Source organism: Lacerta agilis, chromosome 5, assembly GCF_009819535.1.
Source record: "Lacerta agilis isolate rLacAgi1 chromosome 5, rLacAgi1.pri, whole genome shotgun sequence".
Lineage (NCBI taxonomy): Eukaryota > Metazoa > Chordata > Lepidosauria > Squamata > Lacertidae > Lacerta > Lacerta agilis.
In genome coordinates, this window is record NC_046316.1 from 40914846 (window position 1) to 40932728 (window position 17883).

General features: G+C 41.4%; 1 protein-coding gene across 3 annotated transcripts in view; it reads left to right on the plus strand.

Moving 5' to 3' along the window:
• CTBP2 (C-terminal binding protein 2) overlaps window positions 1-17883 on the plus strand; it is a 203407-nt gene that overhangs the window by 119746 nt on the left and 65778 nt on the right. Inside the window, exon 2 of one of the 3 annotated variants that reach the window (XM_033149441.1) lies at window positions 2734-2894. The exons of 1 other annotated variant lie outside the window; for it this stretch is intronic. In XM_033149441.1, the coding sequence (XP_033005332.1) occupies window positions 2837-2894 (58 nt within the window). In that variant the 5' untranslated portion in view covers window positions 2734-2836. Of the gene's footprint in view, window positions 1-2733; window positions 2895-17883 lie in introns of those variants that run through there. One more of the 3 variants, XM_033149442.1, reaches the window with a different exon arrangement.

Sequence of the window (17883 nt, forward strand, 5' to 3'; positions counted from 1 at the left end):
CCATTGGCATTATGAGAGAACAAGGGAGGCATTTGTGGTGAGTTCCGGCACCTCTTTTTTCAAACATCCTGTGCTTTTTCCTCCTTGGCTGTTTCACACACTACAGTGCAGATCAGACCATCTTTTAGGTCGGGATTGGCTAGCCTGTGGCCCTCCAGATGTACTACACCTCCCATCATCCATGACCTTTGGCAGTGTTGGCTGAGGGTGATGGGAGTAGGAATCCAGTAACATCTGGAGGACCACAGGTTAGCCATTTCTGTTATACTGGTAGATTGGTCTCACACATACAAGTTATTTGCTGGTATTATAAAACTAGGCAACAATAAATAGATTTATATAAATTATAGCTAAATTATCAAGATTAGCATCAACAGAGTAGAATGTAAGGGCAAGGTGTGAATTACGTGTGTGTGTGTGTGTAAATGTAAAGGTACCCCTGACCATTAGGTCCAGTCGTGGACGACTGGGGTTGCGGTGCTCATCTCGCTCTATAGGCCAAAGGAGCCGGCATTTGTCCGCAGACAGCTTCCGGGTCATGTGGCCAGCATGACTAAGCCGCGAACCACAGCAGCACACGGAAATGCCATTTACCTTCCCACCAGAGTGGTACCTATTTATCTACTTGCAGTTGACGTGCTTTCGAACTGCTAGGTTGGCAGGAGCAGGGACCGAGCAACGGGAGCTCACCCCATCACAGGGATTCAAACCACCGACCTTCTGATTGGCAAGCCCTAGGCTCAGTGGTTTAGACCACAGCGCCACCTGCGTCCCGTGTGTGTGTGTAATAGAATTCAATTAAAATTCCAGATTTTGTCATTAGTATGAATAAATTAAACTTGTATGGTAGATACTATTTATATAAACTGGCCAAATCTCTGTAAATGCATTTAATGATTTCTGTTAGTCATATTGATGCAGTCTCCTTAAAATGAAGCCTTCTTTTCAACTGATCGGCACTGCACTAGCAAGTTCCCATGGTGAATGCCTTAGTGCACGCAGATCCCAGCTGTCAGCCAGCTTTGTTCCCCACTTTATCTTTGTAGCCCTTTCCTTACCTGTTCCACACCTGATATGACATTAGGATGTGGGCAGGTGGCCATGGATTGGGGGAAATGGCCTAATGGGCTAAACTCGAACCTAGGCTGGGCTTAATTAGGCCTGTGGACTGGAGGTTCTCCACACCTGCTTTAGCATCTTTTATTGCATTTACTTGGGCTGTGGGTTTGCAGGAAGCATCATGAAGGAATGTACTAGGAAAGCGTATTTTAAAATGCAAGAGGACATGAGCTGGAAGCTGTGGCAAGGAACAAGCTGAGCTGAGATGTTCCACCTCAGACTACCAAAAGTGATGTAGACTCTGGTTTCTAAGCCTTAATCGGAAACAGGCAACACATTTCACATTTATTCTTAGCAGCTTGGGGCTTGGACGTAAAAACAACAACTGAAAAACTCTGGTTAAGACAGCAAGTTCATTGCTCTAGGGTATGATCAAAGACACTTGACTTCATATCTCTGAGCATAGCTGTATGCAAAGCCAGTTTACTATATACAGTTGAAATACCATACAACAAAATCTAGATGATGCTGCAGTCCCATTGCATATAGATAAGGGCAAAACTGAGAGCCAGTGTTGGTGTAGTGGTTAAGAGTAGTAGACTTATAATCTGGGGAACTGGGTTTGTGTCTCCGCTTCTCCACTTGTAGCTGCTGGGTGACCTTTGGCTAGTCACACTTCTTTGAAGTCTCTCAGCCCCACTCAACTCACAGAGTGTTTGTTGTGGGGGAGGAAGGGAAAGGAGAATGTTAGCCGCTTTGAGACTCCTTCGGGTAGTGATAAAGCGGGATATCAAATCCAAACTCTTCTTTTTCCTTCTAAAAAAAACCCCACTGGTTGTGCTGACAAAGGCATTGCATTACACATATGTTAATATATGTAGTGTAAGCATTCTTATGTCTCTAGTTCAACCAACATCCAGCTCAAATGACCAAGAGTGCATGATGGTAAAAATCCATAAAGGCAGACATATAGAGAATGGTATATAGCTTCAGCAGCAACAAGGCAAAGTCTGAGATGAAAAGCAGATACAGTTTCCAGAGGGAGTAGATGCTATAGCCATCCTGTGTCTGCAACGATTCTTTGCAGTTCCATTTAAACATTCGCTGCCCCACATCTGCAGCAGGAGTTTGCATCATGAGGGCTCCATAGTGAACAAAATGTCTTAATGGCAGCAGTTGTGTGTGTCTTTTCTTGGGGATGTTCCTCCTGTTCCTGCATTAGTCTGCTCCAGAGAGGCTATGTCTATTCCATGTAACATGCTAGTGCACCACTGTTATGTTTTAAGCATTGAAGCTGGCTGTTGCTAGTGTTGTGGTGCTAGCTTGCTCTCTTGTCCTCAAAGCATGACTGTGGTGCAGCGCCACTGGCAATGATATGCTGCTTCTACAGCAGTCATTTGAGCATTCTAGGGGAAAGTGTATGAACTTCTAACTTCTGTGTTGCGGTTAGAAATAAAAATCTGGCCCTAAAACAAAAATGTGTGCAAACATTTCTATTTTCCCCCATCACTTGCACAGTGAACATGGGGCACCCAGATTTTAGCTCATTGTCTTAGGAGCGAAATGCACTGAAACTGTTTTCATTTTGATAATATGAGAAGCATTTCTAGACAGTTTCAATACAGATGTTGTTTTACAAAGGGCCAACGATGTACAACTCTCTTCTTGTTGCAGGATTCAAAGTGACGTTATGCACTCGGACTACTGTGAATTTCCATAAGTTCTTGGGGGATTGCTTTATCCTTTGATTCCAAAAGTTGTAAAACACAGTAGCGCAATGGCACTTGTGGACAAACACAAAGTCAAACGGCAGCGATTGGACAGAATTTGTGAAGGTAAGCCTTGATGTAACCTATACATCTACTGAACAATTCCTAAGACTTTTAGGAAACTTGCCGATCTCACATTTCATTTTATGGAAAGCTAGTTCAGTACTATTGCACTCGTAGAAATACAACACTAAGCAGAGAGCTGCACCCTATCAATGTATTTGTACCTTGTAGTTGTAGACAATTGACATTATATGTATATATTTTTTCATGCCGGTTAATATGCAAAACCTTGCCTTTATTTGGTAATGTTCTTGTGCTGGAATTATCCCACATCTACACCTAATGTGAAAAAATTAAAGACATCCTTTGAAAATCCCCAAACCCACATAACTTGGTTTGAAAAATGTAAAGACTCTTTGCATTATTACTTTCTTCTCCCATTCTTCCCTTGGACCAGTTTACATTTGGCTGATTTTTTCACTCATGGGAGAAGTCAACATTTTATTTGTTTATTTCGACATTTATGACAAAATCACACTTGGCGGTTTAGAGATAAAAATACAAATCACAACAAAATAAATCAATCCTAACAATAAAACAAAATAAGCAGAGAGTTAGGAAACACATAATAAAAACTACCTCAGCAACAGCAGAATGCCAGCCTTGAACGTTTGTTGCAGTAACTTCTATAAAGGCAAAGAAATGTTGTTGCTGCCAAAAATAGATCTCCATATCAAGTTTCCTTCTATTATTCCATAATATCAGCTTCAGCTTGCCTCCATGGTTTTGAAAAGCATTTCCCTGTCTCTGCCAGCACCAGCCAGTGATGTGAAGTGAACATGAGGAAATGCACATTTTTTAATTAAGTCCTGGGCAATGTTAGGTGTGTGGTGCTGTGGGGGGAGGTTACTTCCCATGGTGTTGTCTTTTCAGTGGCAGTCCTACCCTTCTCTGCAATATGTACCGTATTTTCCGGCATATAAGACGACTGGGCGTATAAGACAACCCCCAACTTTTCCAGTTAAAATATAGAGTTTGAGATATACTTGACCGCAGATTCTCCACCCGGCGTATAAGATGACCCCCGACTTTTGAGAAGATTTTCCTGGATTAAAAAGTAGCCTTATACGCCAGAATATACAGTAGTTCTTCCCCAAAGCTCAAGTAAAGCACATGGGATGGTTGTAGATGTACAGTTGTACCTTGGAAGTCGAACAGAATCCGTTCTGGAAGTCCGGTCAACTTCCAAAACGTTCGGAAACCAAAGCACAGCTTCTGATTGGCTGCAGGAACCTCCTGCAGCCAATTAGAAGCCGCAGAAACCCTGCCGGATGTTTGGTTTCCAAAAATAGTCCAGAGCAGTCACTTGCAGTGTTCAGGAGCCAAAACGTTCGGGAACTAAGCTGTTCCAAAACCAAGGTACGACTGTAATTAGTTAGCTATTTGCACACCATCATAATTGGTTTATCTCTGTACTGCTTTTTTGGCCCTCCAAAGCTGTGAACAGTGACTTACGTAAGACAATACAATCAAACTATAGTAAATGCAACTGCAAAACGCACCATACAGTAAATCGATAAAAATAGAAAATAGCAGCAATCCAGGCACACCATGAATTACCGGTAACACTTTATACCTTCATGGGGTTCATGTGTGCTCTCTCCACTTAGACAGCTGCCATCCACAAATAATGGGACACACAATAGACTTTTCCCTGGAATCAGCTACAGGTAGTATTTCCCCCCCAGGGGGTACTCAGGGTACGCACCTCTTTTTTTGGGGGGGGGTTAAAAAGTGTGGCACTTACTGTAACAACCTCATGGTGAGTACCCTCACCTATTTTTCTAGGGGGGAAAGCACTGACTACAGCTGTGGCAAAGTTGTTACAGTTGCTGTCCGGGGCAGGGCTAGCTGGCTCAACCTTTGGCTCCCCAACAGGCTGTAGTTCCCCAAGAGCAGGCACATTAAAGAAGGGCTGGAGTTGGTATTCAGCTTCTAGCTGGCAGTGGTCCTGTTTCTGCTACCTGCCACCTCTCAACCCACAGCAGCTTCTAAATAAATAGGTTTCTCCCTGGAATAGCTATTTCAAAATTGCAGTTGTTCTCCAGGGGTGGGGCTGTCTAGCCTAAACTTCTGGCTTCTCAGCAAGGCTGCACAGTTTCACATGGCTCTTAATAGAATAGGAAGAATACATATACATGGCAAAGTGTTCAAATTTCAGCTCGGTAAGGATTTTTGCTGGTTTGAATAATCAGAGTTGAATTTCTACTGGCAATGAATTCACCTGGGCTATAAAGGTGCATGTAAACTTATGGCCACTTGTATTGTGTCGATACTGTAGTGGTTTTTTTTAGAGATGATTTTTCTCTCTATAAAAGAGCCATAATTTTTGACTGACAACTTCAGCCAAGTGCCCTGCAGTTATGCTTCCAAGTTCCAGTTGGAAAATTCAGCATACCTTTTACAATAGAAGCTTTTATGTCTCAGGTTGTATGCAAAACCATTAGAGAGCGCATTAACAGCCAAGGATAGTCTGCCATGGATTGCCATATTGCTCAGCATTTTTCAAGTAATGTTAAATAAAGAAAACAGGCACTCCGGGAAATTAAGACTAGGATTTTGTAGTGACACTTTCCTTTGACAGGGTAAGGCGATGACCAAGCATAATGAGAACTTCTGTGCACATGAGTTAGAGATCAATCAAAATGCAAAAGTGATCGAAACTAGACAGGTTTTTTGTGAGGTATTGTTGTTGGCAAAATTAATCTGGGAAAAAAGTCTGAAAGGAATTATATAAACATAGATAAATTTAATGCTCCTTCAGGTTCCGTCCCCCAAAGTGTATGTCTACATGTTTTTTGAAGTAGGGATCTGTTACAGCTTAGATTTTGGGGATTTGTTGCATTGCGGTTGGACAACTGCAGTCCACAAAGCACTGTTCCTGTTCCGTTCTTAGTTGTCTTAGTGGGTTTGTGCAGGATAATTGTTTGGTGTGAAACAAAACACTGTTAGTAGTTAATCTATCTCTGCTGCTGGTCTAGACAATGTATCTTTTATTTACTCATGAGGCAAATAAAAGTAGTGCCAGGATTGACAGTGTCAGACTTTCTAATGGGTTCACTGATACGTCTCTATGATGAGAGTTGCTGGTCACCTTATAAATGTTTTACAGCCAGTGGGCAGGGGGAGAAAAAGAACAGAGGGACATTCAATGAGCAAGAGCTTAAATCGTTTCTTCTAAGTGATTACCTACATCTAAGGGTGCAGTCTGTGTAGAAAGATTGCCTCAGGATTTAGGAATTCTAGAGAAAATTAATCTAGGCATGGATTGTAAAATTTGAATGTTTAGAGACTGAGGCAGAAGTTTTATTAAAAAAAAACCAGAACCTTGTTCTGTTAGAAATATGCAAATATAATTATAATTTACAAAGAGTACTGTGGGACAAGCTTTTGTAGGCAAATGTCTGTTTTATTGGATAGATAAAGAAAGCTAAGTTCTTTTTTTAAAAAAAGAAAAAACTGAAGCCATTCAAGACATTTTGCTGTCCGAGGCAAAGGACAAGATGACCTTCCACAATAAAAAGTTGAACAGACTAGCAGTTGCATTTTACTTCAACAGTGGCATTGTGACAGCACCCTCTAACATACCTGAAGGCAGCAGGTGAGCTTAGTTGGTGCAGGGTAGGCTGTTTTGCACTGCCCAGCATTTGGCTTCTCACACTGTCAGTGGTAGGCCTGACCCTGAGATGTGAGGCATTTGCTAGCATTTAAGGTACCATAGGATTCTTCAGCCTTTTTTGCTACAACAGTTTTTTAAAATGTTTTGTGCTCTTATTCCACTTCACACTCACACACCTTCACCCATTACTTCTAAGTTTGCCTTGAATTATTTAGCCATCAGTCGAGAGTAGGCTGATGCTAGTGACCATTGTCCACATGCAAGCCTCCTGTGAAACACATTATTGATACTGATATCTCTTGGAAAGCCATGTTCTCTATCAGACAGAAGTGAATTTTAAACTCAAAGCAGAGAGCTTATAGTTGTGGGGGCAAAAAAAATAGGGTCTTCGTTTCATCATGTAATAACAGAAAAATGTTAAAGCCATTCCACCTGTCAGCTTAATTAACCCAATCAAAATCCGGTTAATCTTCTCCAGAGCAGAGCAAAAGTATGCTTCCTTTGTAATCCTGAAAAAATGCTGACAACTGCCAGAATTGTATTGCAGAAGGGAGAGAGCTGTGCTCCTACCCATCAGAATGCCATAAACACGCAGGTGTAGTACTCTATCTCATCTCTAAAGCAGACTTTGAACCTGACTTAAAAGGGTTCTATCAGGCGGCTTTAGATTTTTCAAAAGCCACCCTTCCAGTTTGATGTTTGCTATCAGATGTGGTTGCTAAGTGTACAAGAAACTTAGGAGGATCAGAGGACAAACCAACCCACAAAGCATTAGATACAATTGAAGTTTAGATTATTTTCCTCTGAACAATGGATTTTACAAGTCTTCCTTTTCCATCTGTTTTTTTCTGGCCAATATTTCTCTCTCTCTAATCTGTAAAGGTGCAGTTTACATAAACCCAGAAATCCATTTGTCGTTTGCCAAGTACGTTTGCAATTTTAATTACACTGAAGGGATTTGCTGCTGTCACACACCGCACAACATGCTTTTGCAACTGCTATTAAAACATGGGGAAAACAGATTATGACTAAACGCAATTAAGAAGTACTTTAAAAATAATACTGAAAAATAATTTTTCGTAGATAAGGATCATGGGTTTTCAATTCATTTCAAATTTTTCTGTGACTGTTTTGGTTGATTGTGGATAATGATTATTGTATAATGTTGAAAAGATCCGGCTTTCTACCTGGTGCGATATACTTAGATATCTTAAACCATTATAAGGAATAATGGTGGCTGATGAGACTTTTCCCTGCTTTAAATCTTCTTTGAGGTCATTATAACCAGTAGAATGGATTAAAAAGAAATACTTGTTAGTCCAAAGGTAATATGCAGTGCAGCATATAGTGTACCATTTTTTATTTATATGCTTATCACATCTTACTCCAAAGGGGGGGGGGATGACCATTTGCTAAAGGATATTGCTTGCATTGCTATAAGAATTAGCCCAAAAAGATTAGCCTGTTACACACATAAATTGAGAACATCCAAGTGTTCAGGTTCAATGCATTAATACTTTTAAAAAGTATGACAAGAATACCTGGGCAAACATAAGTTTGGCATTGTTGTTTAGCTACCATTACCCTATTCTTAGTTCTTGCTTTGTGATAAGTTGTTGTTATGGATGGGAGGGTATGTATGGGAGACTGTTGTGGCAGTTGTCAGTATGGGGATCATAGCCTAGCCATGCATCAGCCTACCATTAGTAATTATATTGGTACTACAGAATGAGAAACAAATAGGAAATCAGGTGGATTCCTTAATGGCTGGTATTTCAAATTCCAGAAACAGACATTAGAGGTTAAAATGAGTTTGCCCCGAAGTATTTGTGTATAGAAGGAAAAGACTGTGATGATATGCTAAATTGCTGTGAATGAGATACATTGTAATGTTTTCTTGTTGCTATGGCCATTAGCTAATGCGAATAAAGTTTTATCTATCTTTTCTGTTGGCTCTGTTGCTGTGAATGAGCCCCCATTGGTCAGCATCATACAGGAGTGATAAGAATAACAATTTGTATTAAGCTGCAGGTACAGGTTTTGAGTCATGCTGGTATTACTTCTGTATCTTTATTATTCCCTAGGCCAGTTTTAATCACTCTGTTTTGAAAAGTGTAGCATTAGAAATGTCAGGATGCGAAATGTTGCAGCATGCTGGCAGATTACCTATGTTAATACAACTGCAGACCATGTACACTGCATGTGCTGCGTAAGAACTTTTTAGCAGAAGTCTTAGACCCCTTCTTCTTCCACATGGCCCAGAATAGCAGTGCATACAGGTGTAGCGGTCAATGGCACTGTATCATGGAAAAGCGGGGGGAGGAGGGAAGAGTTCACTCCCTGTCTTGTGTACTCTGGTGTTGGTGGTGATTTGGGGCATCAGCCACTGCTACAGTTTGTGCCTGCACCAACAGCATAAGACTCCAAGCCCTCCTGGCTCGGCTGGGAAGCAGAACTGTAGAAGTATCGTTGGTAACTCCAGCAGACTGCCTGCAATCCCTGTTAGCAAATAAATGGTAGTTTGCACTGGTAGTGTTTATACCTCTTTAAATTCATTTAAAATCCAGGATAGATTAATCTTTGTAAGTGGCTAACCTTTAGCCCACCAGACATTTATGGGTTCCAACTTTCACCGACATTAATAATCACTGTCAATGATGATGGAAATTGTTGTCCAACAGCTTTGGGGTGGGTGGATGGATAGGTTAGCCACCCTTGCCTGGCAGGATTTTAGCCCACTCTTACAGATGGCCAGACTAGTTAGTAACAGTGTATATGTATAAAAAATAAAGAAATTGCTTCCAGTAGCACCTTAGAGACCAATTAAGTTTGTTCTTGGTATGAGCTTTCATTTGCATGCACACGGTGTCTCCAGTTATATGGACTCTGTTCTGAAACCATATGCCATCAGTGCTCCCAGCTACATACGTGACACCACAGATTTTCTGAGGAAAATACAATCTTTAAATAATCTTCCTAACAATACTATACTAGTCACTATGGATGTCGAATCTGTATACCAACATCCGACACAACGATGGTTTACAAGCTATAAGGAACACCATTTCAGATAAAACCACAGCGGACTTTGCTACCAAACTCTGCCATTTTGTCCTTACCTAGGTATCTGAAGAAGTGTGCATGCACACGAAAGCTCATACCAAGAACAAACTTAGTTGGTCTCTAAGGTGCTACTGGAAGGAATTTCTTTATTTTTTATTTTGTTTTGACTACAGCAGACCAACACGGCTACCTACCTGTAACAGTGTATATGTAGTTAGAATAAATGCTCCCCACAGGTTTAAATGAACTTCCCTTAACCTGCAAGGGAGATGCTACATAGGCTTCAAAGGAGGCAGATGTGCAATCATTTCTATGTAAATCTCCCAACTGTGCACCTGTTGCTCTCTTTTCTTACAGCATCTGAAGTTTGAGTGCAGGGAAATCTATATGAGGAAATTTAGGGTAAGAGATAGACGTGACACAAGCTGTGTAGATAAACATCTTGTACATTACATTTAGTGAAGCGTAAAACAAGTGAATGAAGTCCTGACAGCTCGCCAAGCTTTACCTCTTTTGTAACAAAGGCAGCAATAAAGAGAGAACATAATTTTGCTTGCGTTTGTTTTTCTCAACACACAATTCCAAAATGTTTATTGTGCCTTGCTTTTTTTTTTTTTTAATAGACTTGGTTTTCATGTTACATGCTGAAAAGTATAGACAGATCCTGGGAAACATTTAACTATCTACATAGGAAGCTGCAATGTTCTCTAGACAGAGTACTTGTTAACATACTGCATTATGCCAAGTCAGGCATTGGTCGGTCTACTTCAGCGCTGTCAAAGCTGACTGGCAGCAGATCTTTAGGATTTCAGACTGGAGTCTTTTCTGAGCCCTGTCTAGAGAAGCTGTTGGTTGAGATTGGATACTTTTGCATGCACTTGTACCATTGAGCTACAGCCCCTCTCTGAGATGCTCTAATTCTGTGGGTGTCTAACCTCCCAAAGTGGAAATCAGATATCTCTGGTAGGGTTCAGAATTAATTAAATCTGAAACACAGGGCAGAGTTGGGTTTTTCTTTGTAGTCATGTTGTGGCTCCCAAGCCATTTTATATTCAAGAATAAATCTCTGCAATCACTAGAAGCCCCTAGCTGACTTGTTAAACAAAAAAGAAAGTTTGTATTCTGAAGTTGTGTGCATTTGACTAGCTTTGTGGAGCAGAAGCACCTTTCCTGCTACAGCACTGGCCCTGATCTTCCTTCAGTAGTTCAATAATATACAGATATAATGAGGGAGGAGGTGGCTCTGGTACAAGAGGAAGTATCTTGTTTCTTTTTAGACATAAGGGAATTCACACTGTTAAAAGAAATTTAGTTTGTTTTGTTAAATAAGAAAATGTTCTTGAAATGGCTGTGGACTTGCATCGCCCTCTCCCTGGCTGCCTTTAAAGTTCTAGGACAATACATATCGAAAAGAGTGGAATAAGCATTCATTCTTGAATATATATTTTTTTAAAGGTTTAACAACTGTTCCAAAGGTTCTCTAGGAATTGGTGTGTGTTTGTAAACCACTACAGACACTACCTAATAGCAGCTTGCGAAAATCATAACCGCTGTGTATACCTGTGTATTGCAGCAGCGTTAGTTATCCTTCTTGGAAACAAGTTTTGGCTAAGCTTAAAAGTGCCATGGAAAATGACAAAACCTGTTAAACCAGGACTGTGGTACTGTGGTAGTGCACAACAAATGTTATTTTGTGACAGGGAAAGGGAGATTTACAGTTGTGCTGTCAGGTTTTTCACAAAACAAACCCACCGTTGTCTATACACAGAGGCATGCTCTATGACAGATGTGAAGTGGAGACTACAAAAATGTGTAAGGAGGGAGATCCTTTGGATTTAAAATCATATATGGACTAATTTGCCTTTAAGTCTTGTTCTTTTAGAAGCATGTGCTCTCGTTACCCTGGGGACATGTTTTGCAGTACCCCCAAGATAAGGAGATACTCCCAATAAGAACTCTCATGTTGGCGCTGCTCCCCATACCAGCACAAACTCTTAGAAAATTGGGCTAATGGTCCTGTTGGTGCCGCCACCTCTGACTGCTGCCCAGTTGTCGTTGACCAATGACTGGTCCTTCTTGGTGACAGTTCCCCATTTGTGGGACGCCCTGCCTGGCGAAGTGGGTGGTCTGTCTCCCTCAATACTGACTTTCGGGAGGAATATGTAAATAACATTTCTCTTTACCCAGACATTTGATGGCTAAAAGATACTGGCAGTTGCAATCTTAAAACGAGCAACAATCGCAGGATTGTTTCCAAATTATTTTAACACTCAAAATGCGTTTTGAACTGAATATCTAGTAATTTTTGGGTAGACGGTTTTAGATTCTGGAAAAAATTATTTTCAAAGATAGTTCAGAATAATTTTTCATGGATATCTTGAGAGACATGAAATTTGTTGAAGACTATATGCTCCTTTTTGGAGGCTGAGCACATTTATTCTTTGGTAGCTACATTACTTAATTCATATATAGGTTAAACAATATGTATTTTCAATAGTATTGGGTTGAATGTAATGAGGCTTGCTCCCAGATAACTAGGTTTACGATTGCAGCTTTAGCCAGTAGAACATTGATACCGCTACTCTTACAAAAGACTCAAAAGGTATGAAAAACAACAACCTCATATCAACATTAATGACGCAAAATCTAGTAGCATTAACAGAGTTTGATAGGGAAAGACAAAGGATGCTACAGAAGTAAAACAAATTTAAGGAAATAAGTCTTCATTCCTTTAAAAGTAAAAACAGAAAACTACTTATAAAAATGACTTGAAAAATATGTTGCATTTTCTTAGATATTTTCCTTCATTGACTAGATAGGTGATAGGCTAGTTACTGTGCCCACATTCCTAGGCTGAAACTCATAGACCTCGTTCAAAGAACTAGACTTTCTGACAGCTGCCTGTCATGTATTATCTAATTCTTATTAAGGCAAGAAAACCTCTGTGGCGTTTGCCTTTCTAGGGAATACATATAAGAGCAGGAGTGAAAAAGGGGTTAAGTGGCTGACCCTAGGCTGTCCAATAAACAGAGGGGGGGAGGAGCTAGGGGCAGCTGAAGGAGTCAGTTAGAGTTAGAGAGCGAGGAGTTAGGGGAGTTGTTAAAGAGCAGTTGATCGAGGGAGTTGGTTGGTGGGTGGTTGTTGATTGTGAGGGTTGGTGGTGAGGTATAGTGGTGAGCGTAGGCAGGGTTGTAACCATTATCTTAAGTTGTTGGAGTTTTTAAATAAACACTTATTATTTTGTTTAAAATTGCACCCTGACTGTGAAAGTTATTACCAGGGAGGGGATCCTGGTTGGTGGCAGCGAAGCGCGTGGTGGCACAGGGATCAATAGTCCGTCAAACGACCGGGGACCCTGTGTGATCGCCACAAAACTGGTGGCAGCGACGGGATAAGATCAATACGCCGGCAGGAGACATCAATAAGCCCGTGGAGGGATATTGAAATCGTTGTGCCTGTTCACCACAAAATTGGCAGAAGCAGCTGGGGTTAAACAATACACCTGGAAGGGGAAGGGTAAATCTGTGAAGTGATAACCTAGCCCGGGGGTGTAGTTGTGGGTACCCAAGGACGCTGCAAGGCTAAGATAACAAAAGGAGAAAAGAGAGCTCACAAATCTGTTCTGGCAGGGGGTTTTGACTTGGGGTCCGAGGAAGTAAGCTTAACGGGTAGAGAGAAGACCCATAGCAGAACTTTGAGACCCGAGTCTGGAGAAACCTAGCCAGGGGGAACAGTGCTGAGAGGAGATTTCTCTTATTTTGTTAATTTAACTGTCAATCCTCAATCACACAATATGCCACCTAAAAAGACAAAGAACCCTGTGAGGGAACCAGCTCAAGATAGCTCTGAAGGGGAGGAAAATGGGAATCCTCTGAGGGAAGAGCAGAGCTTAGAAGATGCCACTAATATTTTACCTGAGGCGAGAGAGCCACAAGTTTCTATAGAATTAGAAAAGTGGAAACTAGAACAACAATATAAATTTGAATTAGAAAAAGAAAGAATTAGAGCTCAGCAAGAGAGCGAAAGAATGCAATTTCAGTTGGAAATGAGGAAACTAGAATTAGCAGCAATGGAGAATCAAAACAATAGTAATAACACCGGTAGTCAAACACCAGGGAAAGTGGATTTAAAGCGATTCCCTGAGTTCAAGGAGAAAGATAGCCCAGAGGCTTTTCTGATATCATTTGAGAGAGCCTGTAAAGATTTCCAAGTGAAGGATGAGGAGAAAATGGTGATCTTAAGGGCTAGAATTAGTGGGGTACTGGCAGAAATATACGCCCAAATGACAGAAGAACAGTCAACAGACTTTGAGATGTTTAAACAATTAATTTATACGAGGTTTGGAATTACCTCAGAACAACTAAGAAAAAAATTCAGGAGTGTGACAAAGTTGAGAGAAGAAACGTATGCTCAGTTGGGGGCAAAAATTACAAATTACCTCAAAAAATGGTTAGAGCAGGAGGGTGCGGATTCAATTCAAAAAATCAGAGAGGTTATTGCGTTGGAGCAATTTTATGCCACCATAACTGGGGAGCTGAAATATCTTGTAAAGGAAAGAAGTCCTAAAACCATTCAGGAGGCAGCATCCATAGCTGACCAAATTAATGAAATTAGGGACCATGGATTTGATAGTCCAAAATTTGGCGGGAAATTGTGGGGGAACCCCAGAAACCCATTTCAATATGCTAAAGGAAGCTCTTCTCCGGCAATGAAAAAGGGAAACATACCACAGTCAAAAAGCCCAAGTGACGTGGGCCAAACTAACACCCATACCTCTGAGGTAAAAGAAAATAAATCTAATTATACTGGGGGAAGAGATATGAGGTGCTGGTCGTGCAACAAACTGGGCCACAGAAGCTTTGAATGTAAGACTGGTGAACAAGTTAAATCTGGGAGCACAAACACTCAAAAACACTCTTATTGTATCCACTCAGTAGGGCAGGGTGAGGCTAAGCAGGTTGCCACGGAAACCGAAGCTTTAGCTAGGCCTGAGACAGAGGAGATTCCTGAGGCCTCAGTAATACACTGTTACTTGATTAAACAGAATGATTTGCTCTTGAGAAAGTCAGGAGAAAATATTTGGATTGAAAACAAAAAATATCTAGGGTTAAAAGATACCGGATCCCAAATCACAATTGTTCATCCTGAGATAATCAATCCCGAGAGAATAATTCCAGGAAAAACTATAGAATTAAAAGGAATCGCCAAAGAGCCAGTTAGACTCCAAATGGCTGAGGTAAACATTAAGTTACATGACTGGAGTGGAAAGTGGCAAGTGGCCATTTCAGAGGAAATCCCCACTGCTGTGCTTATCGGTTGGGATCTCCTGGAGCATGTGCAGAGTGCGTTTGTTATTACCCGCTCCAAGGGGGGCCAACTGTCAACTGATACTGAGGGAAGCGAAACAGTTGCCAATGAGGGCAGGACTCAGAGTCCTCAAGTTGAAACTTTGAGTGAGCCAGGCTTCCTAATACCTTTTAAAACTACTCAAAAGACTAATTTCTCTCAGGAACAAAAGAATGACATAGGACTAAACAGCTGTTTTGAGGCAGCAAAATCTACTGTTCCATTAACCCCTGATTGCCCAGAGAGGTTCTGCCTAGAGGAGGGGCTGTTATATCGTGAAGCCCTTAGCACACCTTATAAAGGGGGAGGAGGAAACCGCAGACAACTAGTGGTTCCTCACATGTATAGAGAAAAAATAATAAAGCAAGCCCATAATAGTATTTTTGGGGCACATATGGGGATAACTCGGACCAAACGAAGAGTGGCACAAAATTTCTATTGGCCAGGCATGGGGAAGCAAATTAGAATGTATTGCCAAGCCTGTGACATTTGCCAGAGGCAGGGATCAGGTCAGGACAAAACCAAGGCAAAACTGTGTCCTTTACCTGTAATCTCCACACCAGTCCAGAGTTTAGGACACGACGTGGCACAACCCGTGCCTAGAGCAACCAAAAAGGGGAATGAAATGCAACTAGCCTGGGAGGAACCATCCCAAATCGTGTCCAAAATAAATAATGTAAACTACCTTATCCAGCAGGGGGATGAGGGGCGCAAGGTAGTTCACGTAAACATGATTAAGCCTTACCAGAAAACCGAAAGCTGGGCTCCCTGTGCTATCCGAGAGGACCCAGAAGAAGCAGAAATATCATGCTGGGAGGGGAGAGGGGAGCAAGAATGTAATATACAAGAAGTTAAGCTAGCCCCTACCTTAACCCATTCACAGCAGGAAGAAATGAGAAACAACCTACAAAAATTTAAAAGGATTTTCAGTAATACTCCAAGACTAGCAAAAGGGGTAGTCCATCACACTGACACCGGGATTGCAAAGTCTTGTGATTTCATATTTGTTATGCCGTACGATGAACAGAGTCAGGTGTGGTTGCAATGCAAAGCCAGAGCCAATGCTCCATATAACCACACCATAATGGAATATGAAAAATACATTCACATGGGCATTAATCCAAAGAAGATGGTGATGAGTGTTCCATGGTATGGCTATGATTATACCTGTCTAGACTCAATTAAGGCCCATGTTTGTTCAATTGCAAAAGTTCCTTTCCAAGGGGCTCCATGCAGTGACATGGCAGGATGTCAGCGCCCATATAAAGTAAACATGGATCTAGTAAACAGTCTCATTTCCGGGATCCTGTGGGATGAGGAACAGGAAGCCCCATATTTAGAATGCAAGGTCTTTATATTTGACATTGGGGGGCAGGCCTGGAAAGTTTATGACTGGTCACATATTACCACAGTGGCGATTTGTGGAAAATATGACCCTGAGCTTATGGGTTACGCCCATTCAAGAGGAGTCAGAGTTGTTTTAAAAGGAGACCTATCTGTGAGATCAGTTAGAACAACTATTCAAAGTTATGATAAACCATTCATCAGTTGGAAATATAGAAAGAAAAACATACTGAAAGTTATAGTTGCCAGGGTGTCCCATCAACTTTTTATGAAAGTGAAAGTGTTTCCTACACTAGAGATTGTGTGGTGGGAAGTTGGGTACCCTGCTGCTCATGCAACACAAATAAATGCCCAAGATGAACGTGGTTACACAGCATTAACGTGGCCACCACGTCAAAGACATAAAAAAGTAGTCTTCAAATTGCTTGAAGTGGGAACTGATAATTCAATACAGACCAAAGATGGACTGACAGCTAGGGAGATTGCTAACAGCAATAGGCAATCAGAGCTTTTTAGTCTACTTTCATTGAGTAAACACGTTTGTCCAAAAAGCTTCAGCAAGCTGACTAAAAAAGAAGCTATCCACAAACTTCTGAAAGCAGTTCCCAATGAATTCAAAAGCCAGACAACCAGTGCTTATGCTGCTTTTGAGGACTTGGAGACGTTTGCACAAGGCATGGAGCTTGAACACTTAACAGAGATCCTGAAGGAGAGCAAGGGTGATCCCAGAGAGCTTTTGACCCTGAGAAACAAAGACTCTACACGGATTGGAATCCACAATCGTTACAGACGCATCGACTGCAGGGATCGGGGTGGGACTGTGTCATATGGCGGAGGAAGACAACTCGCATCCCATCACGTGTGGCAGAGAAAAGACTGGTGCCCAGAGAAAGACACTTCTTGTGGCGGTTAAGGACAATGAGGAGCGTGAAAGGATCCTGGACATCGTTGCAGATGCCTTATCACGAAGACCCGAAGGCAAAGATTAAAATGGACGGTTACAAATTTTCTTGCAGTTAACTAAAGGTTTAATATTGCATGATCTATTGTATATAATGTGGGGAAAAACAATTATTAAGCCAGTATAAGATGAGGAGTTAAGGTTAGTAAACATAGGAAATGTTTGTTTGAATTAATGTGTCCCGCAGTTTGATCAGGAGTATAACTCTGTGCAGTTATCCCTCCTGAATCAAACTTATTTAAGGGGGGAGGTATGTGGCGTTTGCCTTTCTAGGGAATACATATAAGAGCAGGAGTGAAAAAGGGGTTAAGTGGCTGACCCTAGGCTGTCCAATAAACAGAGGGGGGGAGGAGCTAGGGGCAGCTGAAGGAGTCAGTTAGAGTTAGAGAGCGAGGAGTTAGGGGAGTTGTTAAAGAGCAGTTGATCGAGGGAGTTGGTTGGTGGGTGGTTGTTGATTGTGAGGGTTGGTGGTGAGGTATAGTGGTGAGCGTAGGCAGGGTTGTAACCATTATCTTAAGTTGTTGGAGTTTTTAAATAAACACTTATTATTTTGTTTAAAATTGCACCCTGACTGTGAAAGTTATTACCAGGGAGGGGATCCTGGTTGGTGGCAGCGAAGCGCGTGGTGGCACAGGGATCAATAGTCCGTCAAACGACCG